The sequence below is a fragment of the Acanthamoeba castellanii genome (assembly GCF_000313135.1).
Source record: "Acanthamoeba castellanii str. Neff unplaced genomic scaffold scf7180000084682, whole genome shotgun sequence".
Taxonomy (NCBI): Eukaryota; Discosea; order Longamoebia; family Acanthamoebidae; genus Acanthamoeba; species Acanthamoeba castellanii.
The window spans coordinates 70,903-96,766 of NW_004457265.1; the positions used below are offsets into that span (position 1 = coordinate 70,903).

Below are 25,864 nucleotides of genomic sequence, written 5' to 3' on the forward strand. Positions count from 1 at the left end.
AGCAGGTGGGATGGGTGTTCTCACATGAATGTATGATTTGGGGGTACTGCACCTGGAGATGGCGGCAGCCAGGAGAACAACCACAACGGGGACCACCTGCACCCACCAGCCCAACAAGCATGTGGGAGTTGATGAGCCACAATGCTTGGGGCACATGTGGGAAGAAGAGGGTCGTACCCTTTTCGCTCGAAGAAGATCTCCCAGTTCTTGCGCAGGCCGTGGTCGTACTCGTTGAAGTATTCCTGCTCTGCCACGGCTCCCTTCTTGGCGAGGCGCCGGCTCTGGTAAAATTCGAGCGTCGTCTTCCCTATTTGTATCGAATGTATGTTCATGATGATGACGACGTGGTCAGACCACGCATCGATCAAAACCGCAGCGAGAGAACGCAGCACCTTTGGAGATGATGTAGCCTTGAAAGATGACCATTGCCGCCACGGCACAGTTGCCAAAGAGGATGACGATCCAGGAGAAGAAGATAGACTCCCTCGATGCATTGATCTCCCAGGGCTGACATTGTATGGAGCACCAAGCGATCAATCACAGTTAGCCCCTTTTTTCTTTGGCTTCATACACTCGAAAGAGGCGAGAGCGGAGGAGTACCTTGTAGATGAAGAGCTCCATGAAGGGGTAGGACATCATCACCAGCCCGTAGAAGCTGCCCATCCAGGCATACAAGAGGAAGAGGAAGAAGTACTTCTGGTTGTTTTGCCCCACGCAGGTCCACACCCAGGCTGCACGCAAACATCCGGTTAGATTCATCATCTGCTTCTGATATCAGAGCGTGGCCCAGGAGGAAGGGGGCACAACGTACGACAATGGTGGTCCATGCCCAGTATGCACCTGCAACGATCACCAAAAAAAGAACAAGAGGAAAAGAAAGAGAAAAAGAGTGTTCGATGGTGCTCCAGTGAGACGGAACCGCAGCATTGGGGGGGTGGTTACTTTTTGCAGATAGAGCAGTGGTGTGCTCGCTTCGGTTTGGGCTTCTCGCCTGCGCGGTTGGTGGGGGAGGCCAAGCGGGAGTGAGGCCTCTGCCACGCGCGAGCGAGCGAGGGAAGGTGTGTGGAGGGTTCTATGCGTACACTTGCGGCACCACGCGTTGTGCTTGATGTCCTTCAGTCCGGCCGAGCGGCGGTTGAAGAGCAGAGACTCTAACTGCTTCTCCTTTGCCTCGCTCTGTGTGCGCACACATGTGTTGTGTCAGCTTCGAACCGCGGTGCATGCATCGACCAATGCAGCGTCATTGCGTGTACCAGCGAAGGGCTGCCCGGTGGCGTGTACATGCACTGCACGAGGTAAGCAGCACAATAAATAAATAAAATAAAAATAAATAAATAAGCAATATATAAATATATGAAACATAAAGAGTGATCATAAACGGATATAAAAATAAGAATAAATACCTTAAAATAATTGTAGAAGCCGCCGTGGGCGAGGAAGACAGAGAAGGCCAGGTGGCACAGCCCGGCCAGCGACTCGAGTGGTCGGTGGCCCACGAAGTGCGGCAGCACGGCCACGAAGTGCAGACCGACGCACCACAGCGTGCCGACCACCCCGACCGTGGCCAACAGCAGACCTGACGATCGCACCATGCGATCCAGCCCTCCATCCAAGACCGGCAGCAGGCTGGCCCAGCACGACGACGACGATGAGTGTGGAGAGGAGCCGGATGTCAAAGATGATGAGGATGGAGATAGAGAGTGAGATGAATTTGCAGCGATAGAATCGTCGCGTCGTTCCATTAATCGCCGAACCAGAAGGGCGGCCCCGCAGCCCTCCATGGGTACCCTTCCCCTCGCCATCTTGCACTTGTCTCGTGACGCCACGGGCAGGACACGGTCGACCGGAGAAATAGAATTTCTCTTGGATTTCTTATACTTTCCCTGCACAACACATTGTCATTGCCCTTGGCATCCAAAGTGCAGCTTTAAACTGATACACACAACACACACCACAGATTGTTGGCATCATGGTGCAGTCCCTTCTCTGGGATGGGAGGTGGTGAAGTCCACACCCATGTTTGGGGGTGATCACTGTCATAGTGGGCAAGCCTGGAGATTGAACCAAGACACTTTTCTGCTGTCATACCAAGTATTGGCCAATCCCACAACATCCAGATTCAACACACAGCACTTTTGGGCACTCACAATCTCATACATAAGATGGTGCCCTTGTGCAGCAACCTGAACAGGGGCATGCTGTGGGCTGTCTTGAAAATCGCCAGAACGTGCCACGGCCTTTTTCAAAGTGCGGCGTGTGCGACTGGCACTCCGGCAATTTCGCCGCATTTCGGCGCCAAATGTATTGTTTTATGGGGCCAGTAACGTTCGACCATTACTGCCTTGGAAGTCATCTCTTTCTTTGTCAATCTTGGCAAGAAGGTCGTTCAGGTCGAAGTCAAAGGAGTCGTAGTGAGAGAAGAGAAGTCGAGACGAGTGAGGCAGAGAAAAACAAACAGAAAAAACCAAAAAGATGATGATGGATTACACGTTGTCCACGTCGGTCGAAGATTTGGGCCAGCTTGCGGCGCTCGGCGGCAGTCCGATGGTGGGATGTTCAACCAACAACGACAGCGGCTTCGCCACTCGGCACACTGTCATCATAGAAGGTACACGTTCCCCTTTTGTTCAATTTCATCTTTGAAGAGAAGAAAATCACATCTCGCCCGCCCCCTCTCATCTCTGTGTAGTGGTGGAAGGACTCGAATTCGAGGGCGGAGGCGACCGCCGGTACTACGTCAAGCTCAGCCTCGAGAACGCACAGTGGCACACGCAGCCTTCGCTCAAGTCGCGCAACCCGGCCTGGCGCGAGTACTTCATCGGGTACTTACGCCCTCCCTGCGCCTTCCTTGGCACCCCACCCCCAACTACCCAACCGCACCAAGCACGGTGTGTGTCGTGTGCTTGAGGTCCAACATTGGTTGGTTGCGTTGTGGTGTGTGACCTGTCAGTCCCGATCTGGGTTGACCAATTACAACTCTCGTGTGCGACGCGTTGTGATGTTGTGTGTGTTGTGTGTGTGTGTGTGTTGTGTGTGTGTGTGTGTGTCGTGTGTGTGTGTGTGTGTGTGGCTTGTCTAACACTGCGACCACTATCGCTCGTGCAGGGAGTTTGTGGGCACGAAGCTGGAGTCGCCGTCGATCGTGATCCGGGTCAAGTACCGCGGCCGCGCGCGGAAGCACCACTTTGGGATGTGCAAGATTCCGCTGCTCTCCGTGTCGGGCACCGAGTCGCAGGACCGGTGGTACGACCTCAACCCAGCGACCGCCACCAGCAGCACCAGCAAGCAGCAGCAGCGCCAAGTCCACCGCCCAGCCCAAGCTGCGGCTGCGGATCACGTGCCGCAAGTGCTACGATAAGAAGAGCGAGGTGGAGGTCGAGGTGCAGCTGATCAACAGCATCATCGGCCAGGAGCGCGACGTGGTGGCGCGCAACACGGCCAAGATCGCCGAGCTCACCGCCGCGGCCGGGTCCAGCAGGGCCTCCAAGAGCAAGCAGAAGGTGCAGAAGCTGCTGCGCGAGATCACCCACGCCAACAAGAAGATACGCGCGCTCCAAGCCAAGAAGCAGGTCCTCCTCGACAAGGCCCGGCAGCGCAAGATCCTCCTCTCCCAGTCCGAAGCCAACTTCTGCGTTCCATGTACGTGTGTGTGTGTGTGTGTGTGTCGTGTGTGGTGTGTGCGTGTGTGCGTGTGCGTATAAGTGTGCGGTGGAGGCTGATTAGTTTGAAATGTGTGTGTAGCGCTGCAGCAGGGCCAGCGGCGAGAGGAGCTGCACGAGCGGCTGCTCACGATTCGCACGAAGCTGCGCCGGGAACACGAAGCGTTCGAGTTCCACAAGCGCTACTCGGGCGAGGTCGAGGGCGCCGACAAGGAGGACTGGACCCAGAACACCGACGAGCTCAAGCGGCGCCTGGCCTACCTCAAGAACCGCGAGCGGGCCTACATGGCCCTCCTCCAGGAGGCTGCCCGTAGAGAGAAGCTCGACGGCGGCAGCGACGATCACAACGGCAGCGGCGGCGGCGGTGATGAAGAAGAGCTGTTCGAGGTGCTCGACAATGCGACGGGGCCGATGGACAAGATGAAGGTGGTGCGACTTCGGTCGAGCAAGAACAACGCGGAGCCGGCGCCGCTGGCGGCGGCGATGAAGGCGGCCGGCGAGAAGCGGCGCCCGAGCGTGGTGGGCGCCACGGCGAGCGAGGACCTGGCGCGGGCCAGCTCCCCGTTCCCCGGCGTGCCGTTCCATGGTGAGGGCGACACCAGCTTCTCGGCGCTGAAGGGCGCCAAGAAGGAGCGCCTCACCGAGCTGCTCATGGCCCGCCACGACGACGACGAGTACAACTACCTCGAGGACTACAACTTCCTCATTTGAGGCTTTTATGTGTGAATACGTTTGGCGTCCCTTTTTGTGTGAATATTTTAGTTTATTTTGTAAACATTAAATTTCTTCCAATAAAATTATAAATACTGTTATCACCAACATTCTGTCACCATTATCTTCAGCTCGAGGTGGTGTCGGGTATGGCTTCGACGCGTCCGTCGGGGTATCTGCGGCACCACGCTCCGTTTATCCTGACCACCTGCGGCAAGCCCATGGCATCAGCTCGGGCCGCCGCCTTCCTCACCTCCTCCGCCATGAGTGCTTCCGCCCGCTCCCGCCCTATCTCGTCGATAATCGACCTGGAGCCGCCTCTACTGCTGCCTTTGCCCTCGTCCTTCTTGTCTGCCATGCTCAACAATCTTTGCGTTTCACCGTTGGGCAGCGCCAAAATGTCTTTGTAACGTACGACCATTTCGGTGAAGCCAGCGCCTAAAAAGTTCGTCCAATGGTTGCTGACTGGCACTAAACTCAACTTCTTTCGAAGACTCAGTTGGCGTAGGGCTGGATGTCTATGAGTGCGACCTGGACGCTGTCATCGCCGGCATGGTTCCACCGGAGCTCGAGCTTGAGCGGAACCGAACTCTTGACGGTGACCTGCGGGCGCGACGCCGCGCTGGTGCGTGCCTCGCACGACAGGTCGAGCCACCCGTCGCGCCCGAACGGGTACTGGGTCACCCCGTGTGCCTCCAACTGCCTCACGTCCCACACCAGCAGGCCTGCCCCCCACAAACGCATTGCTCGTCTTAGGCGTTGTGCCGTGTCGCATGTGTCGTTGGTCGTGTGCGGCGTGGATCGTGTCATGTGCGCACCTTTCTCGACGTAAGGCCTGAGACCGATCACGTACTCGAGGAAGATGGCGATCGGGCCGAGACCGCTCCATCCCACAAAGTCCCTGATTCACACACACACGGCCCCAGGTCAGCGCGCGCAGAGACGCCCCAGGGGGGCGGCCGGTGGTGCGTACTTCTTGGCGGGCGAGCCGGGGGCGGCGCTGGACGGGCTGTAGTTCTCCCACACGGTGCCGGTCTGCTGGTGGACGTCGACCACGGCCCGGTGGTGGTTGGCCGCGATCTCGTAGGCCAGCTCGTCCTGCCCGTTCTTCGTCAGCCCGCGCAGCACCTGCACGTTTCGTGCGCGAGTAGTAGCAGTAGACGAGAATTAATGCTGCGGCAGCTGTAGCAAGAGAGAAAGAGAACAGAGAGAGAAGGCCAGTGGTTCACAAACCATGTAGTTGGTGGGCGCCCAGACACCGCCGTTCCAGTAGTCGCCATTCTCTGCGAATTTGGGATGGTCGCGGCTAGGGAGGAGAGGAGAAGGACGTCAACACACGCACGACACACGACACACGACACACGACACACGACACACGACACACGACACACGACACAGGGGCACGCACCTAAGGGCGGGCACGCGGTGGGGCGTCTTGAATTCGGCGGGGTTGTCCAGATGGCCGACGAACGTGGCCAGGCGCTCCTGGGGCACCACGCCCGCGAGGAGGGTCCAGTAGGCCCCGATGGTCTTGACCTCCGACAGGCCCTCTCGCTTGCCCTTCTCCTGGCCCGTCAGTCGGCTCAGCCTGTGCAGACCAAGCCATTAAACCACCATTAAATCTGTACACGTCGCACATACCACCGCACACGCCGCATCACGAGTAAGTGAAGTGAATGCTAAGCTTGCCTGCGGTCATGGTAGAACCCGACGGTGTCATCCCACATGGCGTCGTTGATGAACTTGGTGAGCTGTTCGACCTCTTCACGGAGGTCGCTCAGGTCGACCTCCCACTCGCTCTCCTGTCGAGACAGAAAAAAATGAGTTGAGCCAACCGACGCTGTTTTCTGTACCACGTTTGTTCGTTGGCAGCTCGATCGCATGTACCTTAGCTCCGCTGTCGCGGACGACCTGGTGCATGTCGAGCAGCACCTTGGCCGATAGAACGGCGTGGGCGCACGCATCGATCCACGCCATGTGCCCGTGGTCCACCCACGCATTGCACCCTGCACTCCCCCCCCCCCGACAGCCCCGCTTAGCGCGACGTTCGGGCATTGCAAAGCTACCGAGGTACGCACCTTCGGGAATGCGCGGCTGGTTGTCCATTCCGCAGCCGAGGCCGCAGGTCCAGTAGGTGCCATCGGGCCACGTTCTGTGCTTGCGCATCCTAAGGAGAAAAACGAATCGTCAGGACGACGACAACGGTGGTGGTGGGTGGTGGGAGGTGAGCAAAAAGAGGCAAAGTCGTACCAGCGGTGATAGCCCAGCAGAGGGAAGAAGATGTTCTTGATTCGCTGCACGTCGCCAAAGTTCTGGAAGTACTCCCACTCTTCCCACGGCAGCACGTTGGGCCCTGCACGCGACAAAACCTTCTCAGTAGGTAGTCTTCTTCTTCTTCGCCTGCTTCTTCTTCTTCTTCTTCTCCGCTTCTTCTTCTTCTTCTGCTTCTGCTTCTTCTTCTGCTTCTTCTTCTTCTTCTTCTTCTGCTTCTTCTTCTTCTTCTGCTTCTTCTTCTTCTTCACTCAAAATATCGTTACGTGGCGCGTACCGGTGGATGTGGGGTCGTGTCGGTGGAACTGGTCCTGGCCGTCCCACTGGTGGATCTCGCGGCTTATGAACCTACGCAGGGAATGCCGCCAGTTAGGTGGGGTGCCCCAGAGGCCTCGAGTGCAGAGCTTGAGCGGTAGATGTGTACCCGTCGGGATGCTGCTTGGCGTAGAAGTTGTCCAGCGTGCGCTGGAAATCGAACGCACGCGACCCGTACCTACCAGCGGGAGAAGCCACCACATTCATCAGCACAAACGCATACTCGGTGCGTGCGGTGCGTGCGGCGTGTGTGTGTGTGTGTGTGTGCGGTACCTGGCGAAGAGGAGGATGAAGCCGAGTCCCACATGAAGAGACAGTTGTTGAACGCAGTGTCGATGAAGTTGGACACGAAGCCGTTCTCCGTCCCCGCGGGCTTGATGTTACGAAAGGCCTGGCGGTGCAAGAATGAATGGAATTAGCAACGCAACGCGCTGAGGGCAAGAAGAAGAGTTGAAGGTGGTGATGGTAGTGGTGGGTGGTGGTACGATCTCCCAGGTGGACCAGTAGCAGTCGATGGCCTCCTGGTGCCCCTCCCAGAAGGGCGTGGGCAGGCGGGCCTTGACGTCGCTGAAGGCCGGTATGGGGTCCGTGTAGGGCTCCAGGGTGCTCTTTGTGCTGCTTTGGCTCTTGCCCTGGTGCTCGCCATCTTGAGGCTTGCCCTGGATGTAGGGGTTGAAGGCGACCATGGGCTCCTTGTAGTAGAAGTCGAGGTAGGCCCTCGTGTTCTCCTCGCGCCGTCTAACGTACATGTTGCGATCTGGATTGAATCGAAACTGGCGCCAGTTGAAGTTGTTGTTGATGTGGAGGCCACTGCTCGAGATGGCGAAAAGAGCTTGTCCAGGCGGGCCGAGAGAAAGGATGAAGAGGCAGAGCGTGCCCGTGAAGAAGGCGAAGAAGATCAATCCAGCACTCAGCAGCTGCCTTCTGCGCATACACCTGTGGATTGAATTGGCCAACGTGCTCTATGTGCCAGCCTCAAGCTTGACGCGAGCGATGTTGATTTACACGATGAATCGAACCGAATCGCCACGACATCTCGTTTTGAGTACAAAAAAAAGAAAGAAAAAGAAACTCGTTGCTGACGTCAGCGATCCTTTCCTCCCCAAGGTTGACGTGCGAATGCAGCGTAGTGGAAGAAAGCCTCATGTTGGACCAGACACCAAGCAGAGACTGTCCTTGAATAGTGATGGGATGTATTTGTCAAACGTCCAAACAACCACGTAGTGGTATAAAAAAATGAAAAATGTGTAGGTCACACAGGCGTCGCATATGCAGCGGCTGCTAGTGCGTATTCAAGCTTGCGAATTCGAAGCTTTAAGGGCACTGGGGGAGGTGGACCTCGCCACTCCCGGTGCCGGTCAGCGTGCGCGCGGCCACGTTGCCGTTGATCTGCGCGTTGGTGAGCGACACGTCGGCCAGCGGTGCCAGCAGGTTGCCCTGGAAGTTGAAGCTGCTCACGCTCACGCTCGTCGCCGAGCACACGTTCCACGTCATGCGCCCGTTGGCCACGCCCCCGATGTCCAGATCGAATCCGGAGAACTCGACGGCGTCGCTGCCGACCACGTTGATGACGACCTGCTCGACGGCCGAGGCGTCGTCGAAGGCGAAGCTGATCCACGAGGCGGCAGCGAGCTGGGCGGTGGTGATGGTGAAGGTCTGCGAGGCGCTGTCGGAGCCGGCGAAGGTGAGGCGGTTGCCGGCGCCCACGGTGGGTGCGGTGCCCTGAGCGCTGCACAGCGAGCTGGAGGCCGACGAAAGCGCCGACTCAATGGCACCAAAGTTGACGCCTGCGCGTGAGAAGAAGAGGTCAGTGGGACGAACGGCTATGGCGGAGAGAGGCGTGGTTGTACCAGTAATGGAGGTGATGTCGCCGGTGATGGCCTGGCCGTTGCGGAACGACACGCCGGTCACGGTGGTAGAGGCGGGGGTCACAAGGTTGCCGCACTGGATCTCACCCGTTACGTCAACGGTCGAGCCCGAACTGTGTGTAGATAATTGGTGAGCTCACTTTCGATCGAAACACGAAAGCTATTGGTGGAGAAGACGTACGCAATGAGAGTGGCCTGGTTGGCGGCGTCGCCGCTGCAGGTGAGCCTGGTGCCGAAGCCGAAGCTGCGCACGAACACGCTGCCGTCGACGGCCACCTTGCCCCACACGTCGCCGTTGGTCATGTTGAAGGCGAACTGCCTGTCGGCGTTGCCGGAGAGGAACACGTTGTAGGCCGCCGCGCCGCCGAAGAACGAAGGCGGGCACGCTGGCGGGGTCGAAGGCGAGGGAGAGGCCGACGGCGAAGCCGAGGGCGATGCGGCGGGCGAAGCAGAAGCCGAGGGAGCGGGCGAGTTGGAGGGCGACGAAGAGGGCGACGCGGACGGCGAAGCCGACGAAGAGGGCGACGCGGCGGGCGACGCCGAAGCCGATGCGGCAGGCGAGGCAGAGGGCGACGACGAGGGCGACGCAGCGGGCGAAGCCGAAGCCGACGCGGCGGGCGAGGCAGAGGGCGAAGCTGAGGCCGACGCGGCAGGCGACGACGAGGCCGAAGGAGCAGGCGAGTTCGAGGGCGACGACGAGGGCGACGAAGAGGGCGATGAAGAGGGCGAGGGCGTGGCGGAAGCCGAAGGCGTGCTCGAGGGCGACGACGAAGGCTGAGGGGTCGATACGATGGTGGAAGGCGAAGGCGATGCCGGCACGCTCGAGGGCGAGGCAGAGGGCGAGGCCGATGGCGAGGGCACGGGAGTGGGGCACTCGGGCACGTGCACCTCACCGCCGCCGCTGCCGCTCATGGTCTGCGCGACCACGTTGCCCACAATCTGACCGTTCTCGACGATCAGCGACGAGTTGAAGGCCAGCAGGTTGCCCTCCAGACCGAAGCCGCGCACGGTGACCAGGTCAGCAGAGCACACAACATAGGTGATGTAGGCGCCCGGCACGCCGCCGTTGTTGATGCCAAAGTTGGTGAAGGTGAGGTTCTCGCTACCCACGATGGTCACCACCACGCTCTGCACGGCCGACGCGTTGGGGAAGTTGAAGGTGGCCGACGAGGCGACGTTGATGTCCGACGCGTTGACGGTGAAGGCCTGCGTGGCGTTGGCCGAGCCGGCGAACGAGATCTCCCTCCACGGCGACACCGTGGCGGGCACGCCGCCAGCGGCGCATAGGGCGTTGGCGGTGGCGTTGAGCTGCTCGGCCTCAGCGGTGAAGTTGACGCCCGTGATGTTCTGCACGCTGCCCAGCAGCGGTCGGCCGTTGGCGAAGCCCGGCAGGGAGATGAGCTCGGCCGAGTTCTCGGCGACGAGGGTGCCGCACTGAACGCCGCCCTGGAAGTTGATCGTGGTGTTCTCGCCGGCGACGATGACCGATGCGACCGACGCGTTGCACGGCACGATGCGCGAGCCGACGCCGAAGCTGATGGCGCGCAGGCTGCCGTTGGTGGCTAGGCGGCCCTCAACGTCGCCGCTGGTCATGTCGAAGGTGTAGTTGGCACCCTCGCGGCCGAGCAGGAACACGTTGTAGGCCGACACGTTGGCGCCGAAGAGGGGCGCCGGGCAGAGGGGAGTGGCCGAGGGCGAAGGCAGAGGCGACGCGGAAGCCGAGGGCGAAGGCTGAGGAGTCGACACGATGGTGGACGGCGAGGGCGACGCCGGAGCCGAAGCCGAGGGCGAAGGCGAAGGCGAGTTCGAAGCCGACGGCGAGGGAGACGCCGAGCGGGAAGGCGAAGCCGAGGCGGAGATCGAAGGGGAGGCGGAGGCAGAAGCCGCGGGTGAGGCAGAGGCCGACGACGAAGGCGACGCCGCAGGCGAAGAAGAAGCCGAGGCCGCAGGGGAGGCGGAGGCAGAAGCTGCGGGGGAGGCCGAGGCAGACGCCGCAGGGGAGGCAGAGGCGGAAGTCGAGGGCGAGGCCGACGATGACGGCGACGCGACTGGCGAGGCAGAGGCAGAAGCCGAGGGCGAGGCTGAGGACGACGGGGAAGCGGAAGCCGAGGGCGAAGCCGACGACGAAGGAGAAGCGGAAGCCGAGGGCGAGGCCGACGACGAGGGAGAAGCAGAAGCCGAGGGGGAGGCAGAGGCTGAGGCCTCGGGCGAAGCCGAAGGCGAGGGCGCGGGAGTGGGGCACGTGGGGACGTGCACCTCACCGCTGCCGGCGCCAGTCAGGGAGAGCGCCACAACGTTGCCGAGCAGCTGCGCGTTCTGGATAGTCACGGCCGACGAGGGCGCCAGCAGGTTGCCGTAGAGGCCGAAGTTCGTGAACGATGCGGTGGGCGCCTCGCACACGACATAGGTCACCAGGCCAGAGCTCACGCCGTTGAGGAAGGTCTGGAAGCCGCCCATGTTGATGGCGCTCGAGCCCACAATGTTGACCACCACCTGCTCGACTGCAGAGGCGTCGGGCACGGTGAGAGTGAGCGACGACGCGGCGTTGATGTCGGCCACGTTGACGGTGAAGGCCTGCGAGGCTCCGCTGGTGCCCTGCAGCGTGATGGCGTTGCCCGACCGCGTGGCGCCAATTCCGCCGGCCGAGCAGAGCGACGAGGCCTGCGCCTGGAGCTCGGTCTTGGCCGCAGCAAAGTCGATTCCGGTGAGGTCGGACACGCTGCCCTGCACCAGCTGGCCGTTGTTGGCGAAGCCGGGCAGGGTGACGATGGTGGCCGAGCTCTCGGTGACGAGCGAGCCGCACTGCAGACCGCCGGAGAAGCTCACCGACGAGCTCGCTCTGAAGAATGCCAAACACACAAGAGTGAGCACTATGAACTAATTAAAGTTAAAGTATGAGAGTTGTGTGATCACGCGCACCCTCCGATGACGGCGGTGGGAGTGGAGGCGTTGCAGTTGCCGAGGCGAGTGCCGACGCCGGCGTTGACGGCGCGGAAGTTGCCGTTGCTGGCCACGCGGCCCTCAACGTCGCCGTTGGTGAGATCGAAGGTGTTGGCAGCCGAGCCGCCGCCGAGGAGGAACACGTTGTAGGCCGAAGCCGAGCCGAAGAAGGACGGAGGGCAGGTCTGCGCGGCAGCGAAGCTGGCACAGAGGCCCACGAGGACGACGCACAATGCAAGTTGTGCTCTCATCATGTCGTTGGTGGTGGTGGTGGCGATGATCGTTGGAGTCTAGCTGGTCTTGATCGGTGGTGAGCTCTTGAGTCCCTGTTACGACGATAGAGCAGGAATTGGTAGGCGTGCAGCTGAGGGCGCTGGCTAGAGGCCTGTAGAGTTGGTGCTGGTGCTGTCGGTGAAAGGGTAGAGTGAAGAATATGGGGTACCGAATGCGAGCCTTAAATACATTGGTCGCGGGCGAGCTCCGCTCTCTTCCAGCCGGGTTTTCGGGGCGCTCTACCCCAGGGCTCCTGGTTGAACGCGCCCTTTGGACCGGTCATGATCACTGTCGCAGGGCAAGCGAGCCCCACAAGGCCGTAGAACATGCCAAGAACGGGCCATTGTTGTATCTGATCTCTCTGTGTTGCGTGCGTAGCGACAAGCCTGCCAGGCACCAGTTAAAACTCGGTTTCGCCCGAATTTTCCCCATTCTGCCCAATCGGGCGAGACCAGGTGTAAACGGGTCGAAATATCACAAAAACAATTCGGACCCAGCAGGAACGGCAGGAAGTGTGGCCTCTCCTCTGGTTGTCACAATTATATGCCCAGTGGATGGTAGTATTTGTGTTGAATTGTAGTATTTTTGCCTGGACGGACAAGAAGTGAACGAAATTGATTTTGGCAACGGTACCCCTGAGGAATTCATAATATGGGGGGGGGCTTAGGTTGTGGCACGTACCCACTTCCTACCGGCGTTCCATCCACATAAAGCAGGTAGCAGCGGCATGTGCCGAGCAGTGTCATCCACACTGGACTGGCCACGCTGGTTCGCTTGCAACGACTAGACACACCGCAAGAAATGGTTCAGATTTCCGGGTATTGAAACGAGCACAAACTGTTTCTTATCATTTTCTCTGGTGAGGCCAAGCACAAAAAGATGTGAGGACCTGGACCACATTCACCGAGAAGATGGAACCCAAGGAGCAGGAAGCAGCGGCACGGCAGGTGGTGCCCTCCGCGAAGAGTGAGGTGGCCAAGCAGAAGAAGACGCCGTTGTGGTGCTGTAAAGAGTGCGGGTGGTACCTGTACGTGCCCCACCCCTGCCCCCTGTGCACGGGCGCCTCCTCGCTTCCTTCCGACCTGAGCGCCCTCGAGCGGGTGCCGCCCTGGCGACCTTCCTACGACCAGGCCCTGGAAGCCGTCGCAACTGAGCCGCAGAAGAACATGACGCACGTAGAAGAAGATGAAAAAGAAGAAGTAGCGGAGAGTAGCGAGGAAGACCATAGTAGTGACGAGAGCGAGAGCGATGAAGGGGAGAAGGAGTACAGGGCAGAGCTGGAGGAGGGAGACAGCGAGGACGACGAGCTGGCGAGTTTGATGGGAGGAGGTGGCGGAGGATGGCAGCTTGCTTCGAGGGCGGCGACGCTGCCGAAGAGGGAGGTGAAGGTGTGGAACGTGGGCACGGTGGGGCAGAGGAAGAAGAACGCCATCCCGCCCAAACCCGAGGGCGCCACGCGCTTCGTGTGCATCTCCGACACCCACAACAGGCACCGCATGCTCGAGCTGCCCGCCGGCGATGTGCTGCTTCACTGTACGACCACCCATGCGTCCCATTGATAATTTCCCTCTCATTTCTCGCGTCATGTGTCGTGTGTCTTTTTTGATGCGATGCTATAGCGGGAGACTTCAGTCTAAGCTGCAAGGAGAAAGAGCTGGTCGACTTCACCGAATGGCTACACGAACAACCCTACACGCACAAGGTTATCGTGGCGGGTACGTTGCACCTGCTTCTTTGCCAGCACGTCTTCTCGCCGCTTAGCTCTCGGGTGCTGCAGGTAATCACGACGTGCTACTGCACTCTGAGTTCTATGAGCGACACCACTGGCGCTACCACACGGAGAAGATAGAGCGTCATCTGGAGCTCAAGCAGCGTCTGCGCAGTGTATGTACCTATCTCGAGGACGAACTGTGCGAGATCAACGGCATCAAGATCTGGGGCTCACCATGGTAAGTACAAGACCTCACTCCCCACACATTGAGAGCTCACCGTGCTGACGTGTTCTGTCGCAAACACGCACCAAGGGTGCCGTACTACCACGATTGGGCGTTCATGCCGCCCGACGACGCGGGGCTCAAGGCGGCTTGGGCCAAGGTGCCGGCAGGCGTAGATGTGCTCATCACTCACGGGCCGCCGCACAAGGTGCGCGACAAGACCTACCAAGGGGCTAATGCCGGCTGCCCGCTGCTCGCCGATGCCGTCTTCAAGCGTATCAAGCCCGCCGTCCACTGCTTCGGCCACATTCACACCGGGTACCACCTCCACCTCCTTTGCTCCTTCATTTAAGACAATCGTTTCGAGGCAGCTCATAAGAGCGATGGCCACACACACACCCCGTTCAGGTACGGAGTGGTGAAGCAGAGGGACTCGACCTTCATCAACGCGGCGATCGTGAACAGTGTGTACAAGGTCGCCAATAACGCTGTGGTGTTCGACATCAAGTAGTAACTACGCGCACCCTCCCTTGGTGACCGTGTCGATCTACGCAGCAACAACAAGGCAGCCTCGTGAGTTCGTTCCTTTCTCTTTTTAAAGCTTGGAATGTAAAATATGCCTCTTTCGGGCTCCCGTCACCTGAATCGCGGTATCCAGCCAAACACATGCGCCCAATTTTAATTGTTCGTCCCCAAGCTGTTCACACCCCCCTCCGTCTGAATCGATCCATCCATCCTCTCAACTCCCATTTTATCTGCTCTCCTCCCCCTTGAGTCTTCGCTTTCGCTCTTCTTCCGTTTTCCGTCGCTTTCGTTCTTCCCCCCCCCTTCTCTTTCTTCGTTCTTCTTCTGCTCCCGGACGACCATGCAAGGCGCGGGGAAGGAGGCCATGGTCGTCGTCACCAACCCTCTCCTCGCCGCCCGCCTCCGCGCCGCCTCCGCCGACCCCGGTCCATCCACTTCGACGGCCCCAACTTCGCCCGAGGAGGAGCGACGGGCGGGGCGGGCGGCGCGGTCGAGCCCGCGAGCCCGCAAGAAGCGCACCAAGGACAAGGCCGACCGCGAGCGCGGCCGCAGCTGGGAGGCCGACGAGCTCTCCCACGAGCTCCAGACACACCAGCCGCAGCCGCCGGCTGGGCATGTCGGGCCGGCGCCGGAAGATGGTGGCGCGGAGACGACGACTACGACGGCGGTGGGAGTGGCGGCGAAGCGGAGCACGAGTGTGGTGCTGAAGGACGCGGAGGAGGTGCTGAGGGAAAGCGGCGGCTGGGGAGAGGGCGGGAGGGAGCGGGAGCGCACGCCCAGCTTCCTCAAGCGGCTCTCCTTCGAGAAGCGCAAGTCACGCGACCTCGAAGTGCGGTCCAAGACGGGTACCACGTCCTCTCTTCTTTTATCGCTTTAAATATTTTTAATTGCATTATTCCTAATTTAGATAAATGATAGGATATAATGAAAGTTGTAATTTGATTTAATTTAAATACTGCAGGGGAAGGAAATGTGCTGTCGCCTTCGCCGTCTCCTCGACAGGTACGCACACACCGCACACGCACGCACACCGCACACACCGCACGCGCACACACGATGTGCTCACGATTGTGGCGGGCTAGTCGTTGATGGCTCCGCTGGCGATCGCGAGGAAGAAGAATTCGGAGCTGAACGTGTCGGCGCCGACCCACGAAACCGCGGACGCGGCGGCCGACGGCGAGTCCACCCCACGCAAGCGGGCCTTTTCCGTGGCCTGCTCCAACTCGGCGCCGGCCTCGGGCTCGCCGCACCCCGCTGCACGACAGGGCCGCCTGGCCGTCGGCGGCGAGCCCAGCAGCAGCGGCGCTGACGCCGGGTCGGTGCCCTTTCTCAACCTGCGCAAGATGGCCACGCGCGACGACTCGCGGTACCACACCCTGCACGGCGGCGAGCTCTTCACTCCGATTGACGCCGGCCCCGAAGAAAAACTTCATCGGGTACCGTGTGTGCCGTGTGTGCCGTGTGTGCCGTGTGTGCCGTGTGTGCCGTGTGGTCTGATCTGAGGTGCGTCTACTACCTTAGTTACTGGTGTCGCCGGGCCTGGAGATAGTGAATGCGATGGAAGAGATTCTGCCATCGGCGCTGAGGCCAGAGCTCGCCGCGGCGCTCGTCTCCGTCTTTGACGGCTGCGGGCGCGACCAGAACCTCCTCATGTGGGCCATCCAGCGGGAGATCGACATGTGCTCCAAGCGTACCCGCGTTCCATTCCTCAAATACCGCCACGCCACAGCCTAGCTCACGCCACTCACGAGTGTTTTGTCGCCGACACAGTGCGCGGCCAAAGCTGGTTCGAGCTGCGGGCGGGGATGGCGACCCATGTGCTCACGAGCTGGTTCATGCTGCATTCGCAGAGCTTTCTGGGCGCTTGCGTGCGGCCCATCATTCTCAAACTCACCACAGGTGCGGCACACGCCGCGCACGACCGCACGCACGCGCCGCACACGCACAAGGACATGCACACGCACACGCACACGCACACGCACACATTCGCCTGACCGATCATGCACTGAATAGAGGAACGATTGGAGGCCATCGCGCTTCCGGCCGGCGATTTCATGCGGCAGGAGCTCATTCTCGAGTGCCTGCTGGAGGTCCTCGAAGGACTGGCAGCCTCCGCCCCCATCATTCCTCAGTACTTCCTTGCCATCGTTTTCGTTCTTTTCGTTCTTCGCTCTTTGCACTCTTAACTCTTCGCGGTGAGAGACTCACAAGCGAGTGCGCTGTGTCTCTGTGCAGAGAAGTGCGGTTCGTGCTCATTCTGGCGCACGCGGAGATGGCCAAGCTGAACCAGGAGCTGGCGCCGCTCATCGTCGCGCGCCTCTTCTTCTCCTGCCTCCTGCGGCCCGCCTTCACCACCTGCGAGTCCTCCGTCCCCAATTTCAACGCCGGTACCACTCCCTCACCTCACCCCGCCTTGGTTGCGCACCGCCAACCTCGTTATGTTGTGTGTCGTGTGTCGTGTGTCGTGTGTCGTGTCGTGTCGTGTCGTGTCGTGTGTTGCGTGTGGTGTGTGTCATCAGACGGTTACTCGTTGGACTTTATCGGTCGGCATTTCTTGCACATCGTGGGCCAGGGTTTGTCGTGCCTGGCCTCTCGATTCACGATCGAGGACGAGGACGACCCGCTGGCCTTCCTCAATCATCACCCGGATTCAAACGAAGCCGTCGCTCAGCTCCGAGAACGGGCCAGCCACTTCGTCGCCGCCCTCTCCAGCCGCTCTTCGGGCGACAACAAGAAGTCGGCCAAATCTAAGAAATCAAGGTTCCAACTCCTCATCATTCTTAACATTCCACATCATTCCCACCACATTCCTTTGCACATTCCACACACTTGAAGGGCGTCAGCGGCGTCCGCGGACACGACGTTGAGCGAAGGCGGGCGCCTGGGCGCGCTGTTCCAGAGCGGCAACGAGTGGAACGACGACAGCCTGTTCTTCTTTGTCTTTGCATCGCTGCGCGAGCGCATGATCGAGGCGCTGACCAAGAACAACAAGGCCCTGTTCGCGGCCAAGCTCTACAACCTGCTCGACCGCTGCTTCCGGGGCCAGGAGACTGTGCTGGCGCTCAAGCAGCGGCAACACGTCATCAACGAGTACGTCATGACCAAGTACGGCCAGAAGGTTCAGCTCGTCAACTGGCGCCAGCGCAGCCGTAAGCGGATCGACGTCGGCGGCGGCAGCGGTCGGCGCCTGGCCATCCGCGAGGTGCTGCTCGATCGACGCAGCAGTAGTAGCAACGGCGGCGGCAGCGGCGGCGGCGATCTGCCTCCCAATTCGCCGCACCAGGTGCTGCTGCAGCACCAGCGGCGGGCCAACAGCGAGAAGCCCTCCAAGTCGCTGCTCAAGCTCATGATCGCCGACCAGCGCCAGAAGAATCAGGAGATCGAGGACGAGCTCCGGCTCATCAAGCTCAAACTGCAGCAGGAAATCAAGGCCAAACGGTAACTCAACACCCTCTTCTGTTGTGTGCGGTGTGTTGTGTGTGTGTGTGGTGGTGGTGGTGGTGGTGGTGGTGCGTGTGCTGTGGTGCGTGTGCAAGACTGATGTGGAATGTGGGTTGTTTCTCCAGGGAACTGCAGCTGCAGCTGCTGCGGCGAGACAACGACAACAACGAAATGAAGAAGACCACGGAGCAGACGCTGCAGGAATGGACCGAGATACAGATGATGTGGGAGCTCATGGCCAAGCAGATGAACGGCCTCGAGCAGGCCCTCTTCCCTCTCGACGACGACTCCCTCCTGCAGCGCATTGGTTCGTCGCACGCACACGCACACGCACCTCCGCACACGCACCACCGCACACGCACACGACCCGTAGCATTCTTCTCTTTCCAGACACTTATTTTTAATCTTTTGGCCAATCAGGCTCGTCGGGCGAGACGGGCGTGCTGTCGCGGCATCACAGCACGGAGATGGGTACGCCGAGCGGCAAGAAGAAGAAGACCCTGCTGCCCTTCAGCGGGTTCAAGCGGCAGTCTGGCTCCCTCTTTTCCTCCTAGTCTCCCAGAACTTGTGTTTATTATTCCTATTTGCACGAAACCGTAAACGTGATGTTCACCTTTTTTTTCGCACAAATGCAGAAAAAACAGTTTTTTCCGTGTTTTTTGCGCTCGTCACAGTTCTTTCGTATTTCTTTGATGAAAGTACAACAATGCTGAGGGCGAAAAGCATCGCGTCCAGATCTTGCCCGTCGATTTCGAGAACCACATCCAGAGTGAGGAACCCATTCAAAAGGAGGGTGGAGCGCAGGTCGGTGATCTTGTGGAGCGTGAGCCACACGTCAAGGTCCGACGGCTCGTCCTCCCAGTCCATGACCGCGCGCCGACGAAAGAGCTAAAACCGACAGGTACTTTGGTTTTGCAAAAAAACGGAGGCGTAAAAAGTTTTCCAACTTTGTGCGAAACGAAGGTGAACATCACGTTTACGGTTTCGTGCAAATAGGAATAATAAATTAATTATAAAATAGAATAATTATTGCTGGCGTGTAAAAGTTTGGCCACCACTTCTGGCATAGTAGCAGTGCCTGCATGTACCCATGGGACTCACTGAAACTGCTACCCTACAAGTGCCCACCTGGCCAGGAGATAGGCTCAGCCATGGGCAGGGGGTGAGCTTGATATGATACAATCTATGCACTCAGGGTGCAGGACAATGTGGCCCACCTCCCAAATGGTTCCCTGCAAATGCAGGAGACCCCCCAGTGTGTACCTTGACCTTCACCCTGTTTTTTCTGCAGCAACATTGGGCCTTTGGGGTAATGACGAGACAAAAGCTGCGGAAGCATGTAACAAAGTCCGTGTGTTCAGCTGGACTTGGAGGACCTCTATTCTGGAAGAAGTCGAAAATGGAGGCGCTGCACAAGAAGATTCGTGCTCTGCACGCAATCAATGAGGAGATCATCGCGCGTGTGGAGAAGCTCCACGAAGTGCTCCACTACGACTATTTCGCCTTCCTTGACGACGGCCTGGTCCTCGAGGAAGTATCCTCCACCGTCAAAGGTTTGGCCCCCCCCCCGAATCAGTAATGAAATATTTATTTCTATATGAATACGAATAATGCCTCACGTGGGTGGCCACACAGTGGGGGACATTCTCAAGGACTTCAAGTGTGAGGTCCAGCTCGTGACGGACATCTGGGACGTGTTCAACGACAAGCCCAACTGGCAGGCCACGCGCTGGGACGACCTCAAGCGCCTCAACCACGAGCTGTTCGCCATCGCGGAGAAGTTCGAGCTGCTCGACAAGAGCAACGCCAAGGCCCAGACCGAGCTGGCCAAGTACCTGCACAACTTCGAACTCATCCAGACCAGCCTGGGCGCCGTCGAGGAGAAGACCCTGAGCCAGATCTCGCGCCAGGACCAGCTCGCCGCACGCGTCGCCGAGGTCAACCGCCTGCTCGATGGGTTGAAGCTCGATGGCGTGCAGTTCCGCCAACCGTCTTTCGCTGGTGGGTCGATCGTGAGCCCCGAGCATAGGCGAAAGCTGGTCGAGTGGTATGGGAAAGGGTGGAAGCTGCTCTACAAGGCCTCGCGCGACGGCTGGGCCTGTAAGGACTTCCACTCGCGATGCGACGGCAAGGGTGCCACGGTGACGGTGGTGCGCTGCACCGGCGGCCACATCTTTGGCGGCCACCTCGCCCAGTCGTGGAACTCATTGGGCAACTACATCACATGCCCCTCTGCGTCGCTCTTCACGCTGGCCAACCCACACGGCATCCCTCCAACAAGACTCGCCATCTCAAGCGCAACCTCTGCTGCCTTCGGGCATGCGGCCTATGGTCCGACGTTTGGTGGCCAAGACCTCTACATCGCGACCAACGCCAACGCCAGCACGGCGTCGAACTTCAACTTCCCCCATGGCTACCGGGACACGACGGGGAGGGGCCAAAGCCTCTTCACCGGCAACCGCAACTTCCAGGTGGCTGAGGTCGAAGTCTTCGCCCTGCAGTAGCGCACCACATGCTATTGTCGTGCAACAAGAACAATAGAGCAAGCACGCCAACTCTTTCAATCACAACTTGTTGGACCCCAGAAAGTCTTGAGCTGATCTCTTCGACCACACATGCAGGGCCTTGTCCAGCGTACGTTGCCCTTGGCGCGGTGGGTGGGCGTTTGTGCAGCATTTGTGCTGGATCACTGGCCAGAGTTGCAGCCTTCGAGGAGGCGCGGGAAGTAGCTGGTCTCGTGGGTGGTGTCCTGCTTGACCGGGCCGGCGTAGGGGATCTCCTGGGTGGTCTGCGTCGTCTCCCTCGCGATGAAGGTGGCGTTGTGCACGCGGTAGACCGTCGACGTGAAGGCCACGGTGTCGAACACCTCCATCTTGGCCGCCGGCTGGGCCGCCGACTGGTAGATGAAGGTGTGGACGATCGACGACGCGTCGGGCGTCCAGGTCCAGCGGTTGCGCCACGACTGGAAGGCGAAGGTGTCGTCGCCCAGGGAGAAGTCGGTCCACGAGTTGCGGTACAGGTACCCCGGGCTCACTGACTCGACCGGCTGGAGCGACCAGCCGTTGAACATGGGGTTGCGCTTGGACTGGCGGGTCACGTTGAACTGGTGGCACCCGTCCAGGCGGTAGTACTCGCGCAGGTCAATTGTCGAATCGTACTGCTCCCAGCACAGCGGGGCGCAGGAGCGCCGGAGTGATGATTGTAGCGAGCCGCCCGGGAGGAACTGGTGGGGAATACCGCTCGGGGAGGCCGCAGCGAGAAGCGAGAGAGAGGAGACCACGACCAGCACCAGCATAAGCGCCTTCATCTTCTTGTTATTGGTTCTCGAGAAGAAGGCAAAGCAAAAATATTGGGTTCATTACCGTTTATATATCCTGACGGTTTTTACAAATTCAGCGAAGAGCTAATGAAGGATAACGTCAGAGAGAAGTGGTAGTGCCGAGCCCAAAGGGCTTTGAGCAAGAGAAGCGCCAGCTGCAGTGGCGAGCGAGGACGAGATCGCCGCAAAGTCGACGCCGGCACGCACCCTTTCCTCAGCGTTCCGCCGTACGGAGTAACTCTTCAACCTCGCTTTAGCTTTGGGGGGGGGCAAATCCAAAAAATTAACCCAGATAAAGCAAATACCATGAAATTCCAAAGAGACTACAGGCCAACTCTTGACCTGAGGCTGGCACGCGTGTTCATCGCGATAAGACCGCTGGTGCGGGCTGTGGAGGTGGCCTGGGTCGGGGAATTCCTGGGAGCTTGAACGAACAGGAGGCTGGATCAGCTGGAGTTGGCGCTTTGCGGGCCATTGCCGGCAGACGCGAACTCTGACAACCTCCGCGTTTGTGGGCAGGGAGTGGGAGGTGACGATGAAATCCCAGGGAGAGCAGACTGGTGGAGGTGGCGCGCTCAAAGTATTTAAAGGGCCGGTACAGGTCCCATCCATTATCTTCATCTCTCAACCACACAGCGCTCAACTGACCTCACCACACGCTCCTCTCTACAACTCAGCTCAGTTCCAGTCCTATCAACCGTCAGTTCAGCTCCCTACGTAGTAGAACCCCACCATCATCAACGACATGAAGAGCGCACAAGTCGCATTGTGCGTCGTCCTCGTGGGCCTCTGCGCCAGCTTCGCTGCCGCGCAGACCTGCCCGCCTTCGCTTCTCGGCTCGGCTTCGGCCTACAACGTGTTCCTCCTCGGCAGCAGCGCCGCCAACGGCTACACCTTCGATCTCATCAACGGCGACGTTGAGGGCCGCGTGGCCAGCAACGGCAACTTCCGCGCCGTCAACTTTGGCGTCGGCACTCGCCTCGGCAACTGCAACGCCTCCACGCCTACCGTCATCATTGGAGGGTACGACCACTACTTGCCTACCTAATGCCTTCGTCTTCTCTCTGTTGTGCTGACTTGATCTTTCTTTCTTCTCAACAGAGCGAGCTCGTCGGTGAGCTTCTCCGGCGGTCTGCAGTGCGGCTCGCTCGTCACCGAGAGCTCGGCCACCATCGTCACCCTGCCCGGCTTCGCCAACAACGGCCAGCTGGTGCAGGGCAGCGTGTCCGACCTCACCGGAATCGACTTTGCCGCGGCCAAGACCGAGCTCCAGGCGCAGGCCTCGTCGCTCTGCTCGGCCGGCGGAATTGGCGCCACGCGGTCGGGCAACGCCATCACGCTGCAGGGCACCAGCGGAGCCTCGCAGGCCTTCACCGTCAACGTGGCCGACATCAACGTCGCGTCGTCGCTCACTCTCACCGTGCCCGACGCCTCTGCAGTCGAGCAGGTGGTGGTCAACATTGTGGGCTCGGGTGCCATCAACATGGGCGGCTTCCAGACCTTCCTCAACGGCGTGAGCTCTGGCCTGGTGACCTACGTGGTGTGCGAGGCGCCCACCGTGACCATCAATAACTTCGGCCTCTACGGCAACCTGCTGGCGCCCTCGTCGACGGTGAGCATCCAGAACGCGCAGTTGCTCGGCAACGTTGTGGCTCTCACGCTGACCGGCACCGGCAGCGGTGAGGTGCACGTCCCCACGTGCCCCACTCCCGCGCCCTCGCCTTCGGCTTCGCCCTCCAGCTCGCCCTCGGCTTCCGCTTCACCTTCGTCGTCGGCTTCGCCCTCGGCTTCGGCTTCGCCGTCGTCCTCGGCCTCGCCCTCGGCTTCCGCTTCTCCCTCGGCCTCGCCTTCGTCGTCGGCTTCGCCCTCGGCTTCGGCTTCTCCTTCGACCTCGGCCTCTCCCTCGGCCTCGGCCTCCCCCTCGTCGTCTGCGTCGCCCTCGGCTTCCAGCTCGCCTTCCAACTCCCCCGCTCCCTCGGCTTCGAGCTCACCCTCGCCGTCAGCCTCTAACTCCCCCTCGCCGTCGGCTTCCAACTCGCCTTCGAACTCGCCCTCGCCGTCGGTCTCCAACTCGCCCTCGGCTTCGCCCTCCAGCTCGCCCTCGGCCGCCCCGTCGACGTCGCCCATCCTTTCCACCCCGGCGCCGTCGCCCTCGGCGTCGCCCGTGCCTTCGCCCTCGGCCACTCCCCTCTGCCCGGCGCCCCTCTTCGGTTCCGGTGTGTCGGTCTACAACGTGTTCCTGCTCGGCCGCGAGGGCGCCAACTACACCTTCGACATGACCAACGGCGACGTTGAGGGCCGCGTGGCCACCAACGGCAGCCTGCGCGCCATCAATTTAGGCGTCGGCTCGCGCATCGTGCCGTGCAACGCGTCGGTCGCGTCGGTCATCGTCGCCGGCGAGGACTCGTCCATCAACTTCGTCGGCGGTGTCCAGTGCGGCACCCTCGTCGCCGAGAACACTGCCGACATCGTCACCCTGCCGGGCTTCGCCAATGGCCGCCCTGTGCTGGGCAGCGTGCAGAACATCACGGGCGTCAACTTCACCGCTGAGGCCGAGCAGCTCAACGCCACCGCCAACGCCCTATGCGCCGCTGGCGGCGTGCCCGCCACGGTGTCGCCGTGGAGGGAGATCTCGTTCGCCGGCTCGGCCAACGCCTCGCAGGCCTTCACCGTCAACGCGTCGGACATCAACGTCGCCTCGTCGGCCACCTTCAACTTCCCCAACGCGTCGGCCGTGCAGAGCGTGGTGGTGACCATCGTGGGTAGCGAGAACCTCACCTTCACCAACTTTGGCATCAACAACGGCGGCGTGCCGGGCGCCTACATCACCTACGTCGTGTGCTCTGCCGAGCAGGTGACCGTGCGCGGCTTCGGTCTGGAGGGCAACCTGCTGGCCTTCAACTCGTCGCTGATCGTCGAGAACGGTCAGATCGTGGGCAACGTGGTCGCGCAGACCATGAGCGGCAGCGGCGGCGGTGAGGTGCACGTGCCCGAGTGCCCCACTCCCGTGCCCTCGCCTTCGGCCTCGCCCTCTGCTTCGCCGTCTGCCTCGGCATCGCCCTCCACCTCCGCGTCGCCCTCGGCTTCGCCCTCTACCTCGGCCTCGCCCTCCACCTCCGCGTCGCCCTCGCCCTCGCCCTCTACCTCCGCGTCGCCCTCGGCTTCGCCCTCCAGCTCTGCTTCGCCCTCGGCCTCGGCCTCGGCTTCCCCGTCGGCTTCCGCCTCGGCCTCGCCCTCTCCCTCGTCGTCTGCTTCGCCCTCGGCTTCGGCTTCTCCCTCCGCCTCGCCGTCGCCCTCTGCATCGTCGTCCCCGTCGAGCTCGCCCTCGCCCTCCGCGTCGGCATCTCCTTCGGCCTCACCCTCTTCCTCGCCCTCGCCCCCCATCGTGTCGACCCCCCAGCCTTCGATCGCTCCGTCGCCGTCGTGCCCGCCTTCGTTCTTCAGCGGCGCGGCGGCCTACAACGTGTTCCTCTCCGGCAACGCCGACAAGGAGTTCGCCTTCAACATGATCAACGGCGACGTGTGGGGCAAGGTGGCCGTCGACGGCAGCGTGTTCGCGCGCAGCTTCGGCTTCGGCACCAGGCTCACCTGCAGCGGCGATGCCGCCAACCAGGCCACTCTCATCGCCTCGGGCGCCGACGTTGACGTCACCGGCGAGATCCAGTGCGGCAACCTTGTGACCGCCAACACCACCACCGTGACCGGCGTGTCGTTCCGCAACGGCCAGGCCATCGCCGGCGACATCACCGCGCTCACCGGCCTCGACTTGGCCGCCGTCGCTTCCGACCTCGCCTCGGGCTCCAGCTCGCTGTGCAGCGTTGAGGGCACCGCCGCCACCGTGGGCGCCGGCAACCGCATCACCTTCGCCGGCTCCGACAGCGCCTCGCAGACCTTCACCATCACCACCGCCCAGCTCGCTGCCGCCTCGTGGATCAGCTTCGCCTTCGACGACGCCTCGGCCGTCCAGCAGGTCGTGGTCAACGTGATCGGCGATGACGACGTCGAGTTCTCCGGATTCGACCTGAACATCGGGGGTGTGGCCAACGGGCGCATGACGTGGAACGTGTGCTCGGCGACGAGCGTGAGCGTGAGCAGCTTCAACTTCCAGGGCAACCTGCTGGCACCGCTGGCCGACGTGTCGCTCACCAACGCGCAGATCAACGGCAACGTGGCCGCGCGCACGCTGACCGGCACCGGGAGTGGCGAGGTCCACCTCCCCCAGTGCCCTTAAAGAAGGAGCGCTCTTCTCTTCCCCTACACTACCACCTCTCCAGCCTCTTGTTCTACCTCTCCACAGCCACCGATATCTGTGTGCAACTTTTTCAGTTTTTTAATACAGTCAGCCAATAAACAAAAGGCCTTATTTTAAAAATCACTTTGACCCCAACGGACCAGCACCACCTTTACCATTGGAGCAGAAGAGCAAGGGGACCATGAGAACGCTGCTGGCTGCCTTCCTCTTGATTTACTTTAGTTTTGGTATGCCCCCTTACTCAAAGCTGTACAGGTGATATTACTTTTTTATTGTGAACTCAACTATTTTCTCACTTTATGTTACATCACCCACGAAAGTGTCGGTGGGGGCGGTTGGTATTTACAAGGTTTACC

General features: G+C 60.4%; 8 protein-coding genes and 1 pseudogene across 8 annotated transcripts in view; 5 read left to right on the forward strand and 4 right to left on the reverse strand.

Moving 5' to 3' along the window:
* The window catches only part of ACA1_121600 (DHHC zinc finger domain containing protein), a gene marked incomplete at both ends in the record, with an annotated part of 1,808 nt that extends 216 nt beyond the window's left edge, over window positions 1-1,592 (reverse strand). The window contains 8 exons of the mRNA XM_004333417.1: window positions 178-307; window positions 393-507; window positions 601-731; window positions 812-840; window positions 943-991; window positions 1,083-1,176; window positions 1,254-1,286; window positions 1,404-1,592. Coding sequence (XP_004333465.1) covers window positions 178-307; window positions 393-507; window positions 601-731; window positions 812-840; window positions 943-991; window positions 1,083-1,176; window positions 1,254-1,286; window positions 1,404-1,592 — 770 coding nt within the window. The remainder of the gene's footprint in view (window positions 1-177; window positions 308-392; window positions 508-600; window positions 732-811; window positions 841-942; window positions 992-1,082; window positions 1,177-1,253; window positions 1,287-1,403) is intronic.
* An 880-nt stretch (window positions 1,593-2,472) lies between these two features.
* On the forward strand, window positions 2,473-4,370 carry ACA1_121710 (C2 domain containing protein; the record flags this gene model as incomplete). The annotated part of the gene is given in 5 exon segments (XM_004333418.1): window positions 2,473-2,608; window positions 2,690-2,822; window positions 3,106-3,301; window positions 3,315-3,632; window positions 3,753-4,370. The coding sequence occupies 5 exon segments, from the start codon at window positions 2,473-2,475 to the stop codon at window positions 4,368-4,370; spliced, it is 1,401 nt and encodes a 466-aa protein (XP_004333466.1).
* A 495-nt stretch (window positions 4,371-4,865) lies between these two features.
* On the reverse strand, window positions 4,866-7,705 carry ACA1_121720 (glycoside hydrolase family protein; the record flags this gene model as incomplete). Its single annotated transcript, XM_004333419.1, is given in 13 exon segments — window positions 4,866-5,095; window positions 5,189-5,271; window positions 5,344-5,498; window positions 5,793-5,958; window positions 6,078-6,172; window positions 6,258-6,376; window positions 6,449-6,537; window positions 6,621-6,723; window positions 6,919-6,989; window positions 7,066-7,106; window positions 7,124-7,134; window positions 7,230-7,347; window positions 7,442-7,705. The coding sequence occupies 13 exon segments, from the start codon at window positions 7,703-7,705 to the stop codon at window positions 4,866-4,868; spliced, it is 1,545 nt and encodes a 514-aa protein (XP_004333467.1).
* Window positions 7,706-8,270: 565 nt separating this feature from the next.
* Window positions 8,271-12,018, reverse strand: ACA1_121730 (annotated as a pseudogene).
* Window positions 12,019-13,203: 1,185 nt separating this feature from the next.
* On the forward strand, window positions 13,204-14,482 carry ACA1_121740 (Ser/Thr phosphatase family superfamily protein; the record flags this gene model as incomplete). The annotated part of the gene is made up of 5 exons (XM_004333420.1): window positions 13,204-13,570; window positions 13,657-13,752; window positions 13,815-13,986; window positions 14,062-14,289; window positions 14,380-14,482. 5 exons carry the CDS (start codon window positions 13,204-13,206, stop codon window positions 14,480-14,482), a joined length of 966 nt encoding a protein of 321 aa, XP_004333468.1.
* A 354-nt stretch (window positions 14,483-14,836) lies between these two features.
* ACA1_121750 (uncharacterized protein) lies at window positions 14,837-18,491 on the forward strand (the record flags this gene model as incomplete). The annotated part of the gene is made up of 11 exons (XM_004333421.1): window positions 14,837-15,341; window positions 15,458-15,498; window positions 15,579-15,932; window positions 16,018-16,186; window positions 16,267-16,395; window positions 16,510-16,627; window positions 16,732-16,883; window positions 17,016-17,256; window positions 17,332-17,934; window positions 18,063-18,244; window positions 18,358-18,491. 11 exons carry the CDS (start codon window positions 14,837-14,839, stop codon window positions 18,489-18,491), a joined length of 2,628 nt encoding a protein of 875 aa, XP_004333469.1.
* Window positions 18,492-19,336: 845 nt separating this feature from the next.
* ACA1_121760 (B-box zinc finger family protein) lies at window positions 19,337-20,441 on the forward strand (the record flags this gene model as incomplete). Its single annotated transcript, XM_004333422.1, has 2 exons — window positions 19,337-19,490; window positions 19,573-20,441. 2 exons carry the CDS (start codon window positions 19,337-19,339, stop codon window positions 20,439-20,441), a joined length of 1,023 nt encoding a protein of 340 aa, XP_004333470.1.
* A 182-nt stretch (window positions 20,442-20,623) lies between these two features.
* On the reverse strand, window positions 20,624-21,244 carry ACA1_121770 (uncharacterized protein; the record flags this gene model as incomplete). The annotated part of the gene is made up of 1 exon (XM_004333423.1): window positions 20,624-21,244. One exon carries the CDS (start codon window positions 21,242-21,244, stop codon window positions 20,624-20,626), a length of 621 nt encoding a protein of 206 aa, XP_004333471.1.
* A 757-nt stretch (window positions 21,245-22,001) lies between these two features.
* ACA1_121780 (RNA-directed RNA polymerase) lies at window positions 22,002-25,487 on the forward strand (the record flags this gene model as incomplete). The annotated part of the gene is made up of 2 exons (XM_004333424.1): window positions 22,002-22,279; window positions 22,358-25,487. The coding sequence occupies 2 exons, from the start codon at window positions 22,002-22,004 to the stop codon at window positions 25,485-25,487; spliced, it is 3,408 nt and encodes a 1,135-aa protein (XP_004333472.1).
* Window positions 25,488-25,864: the final 377 nt, after the last annotated feature.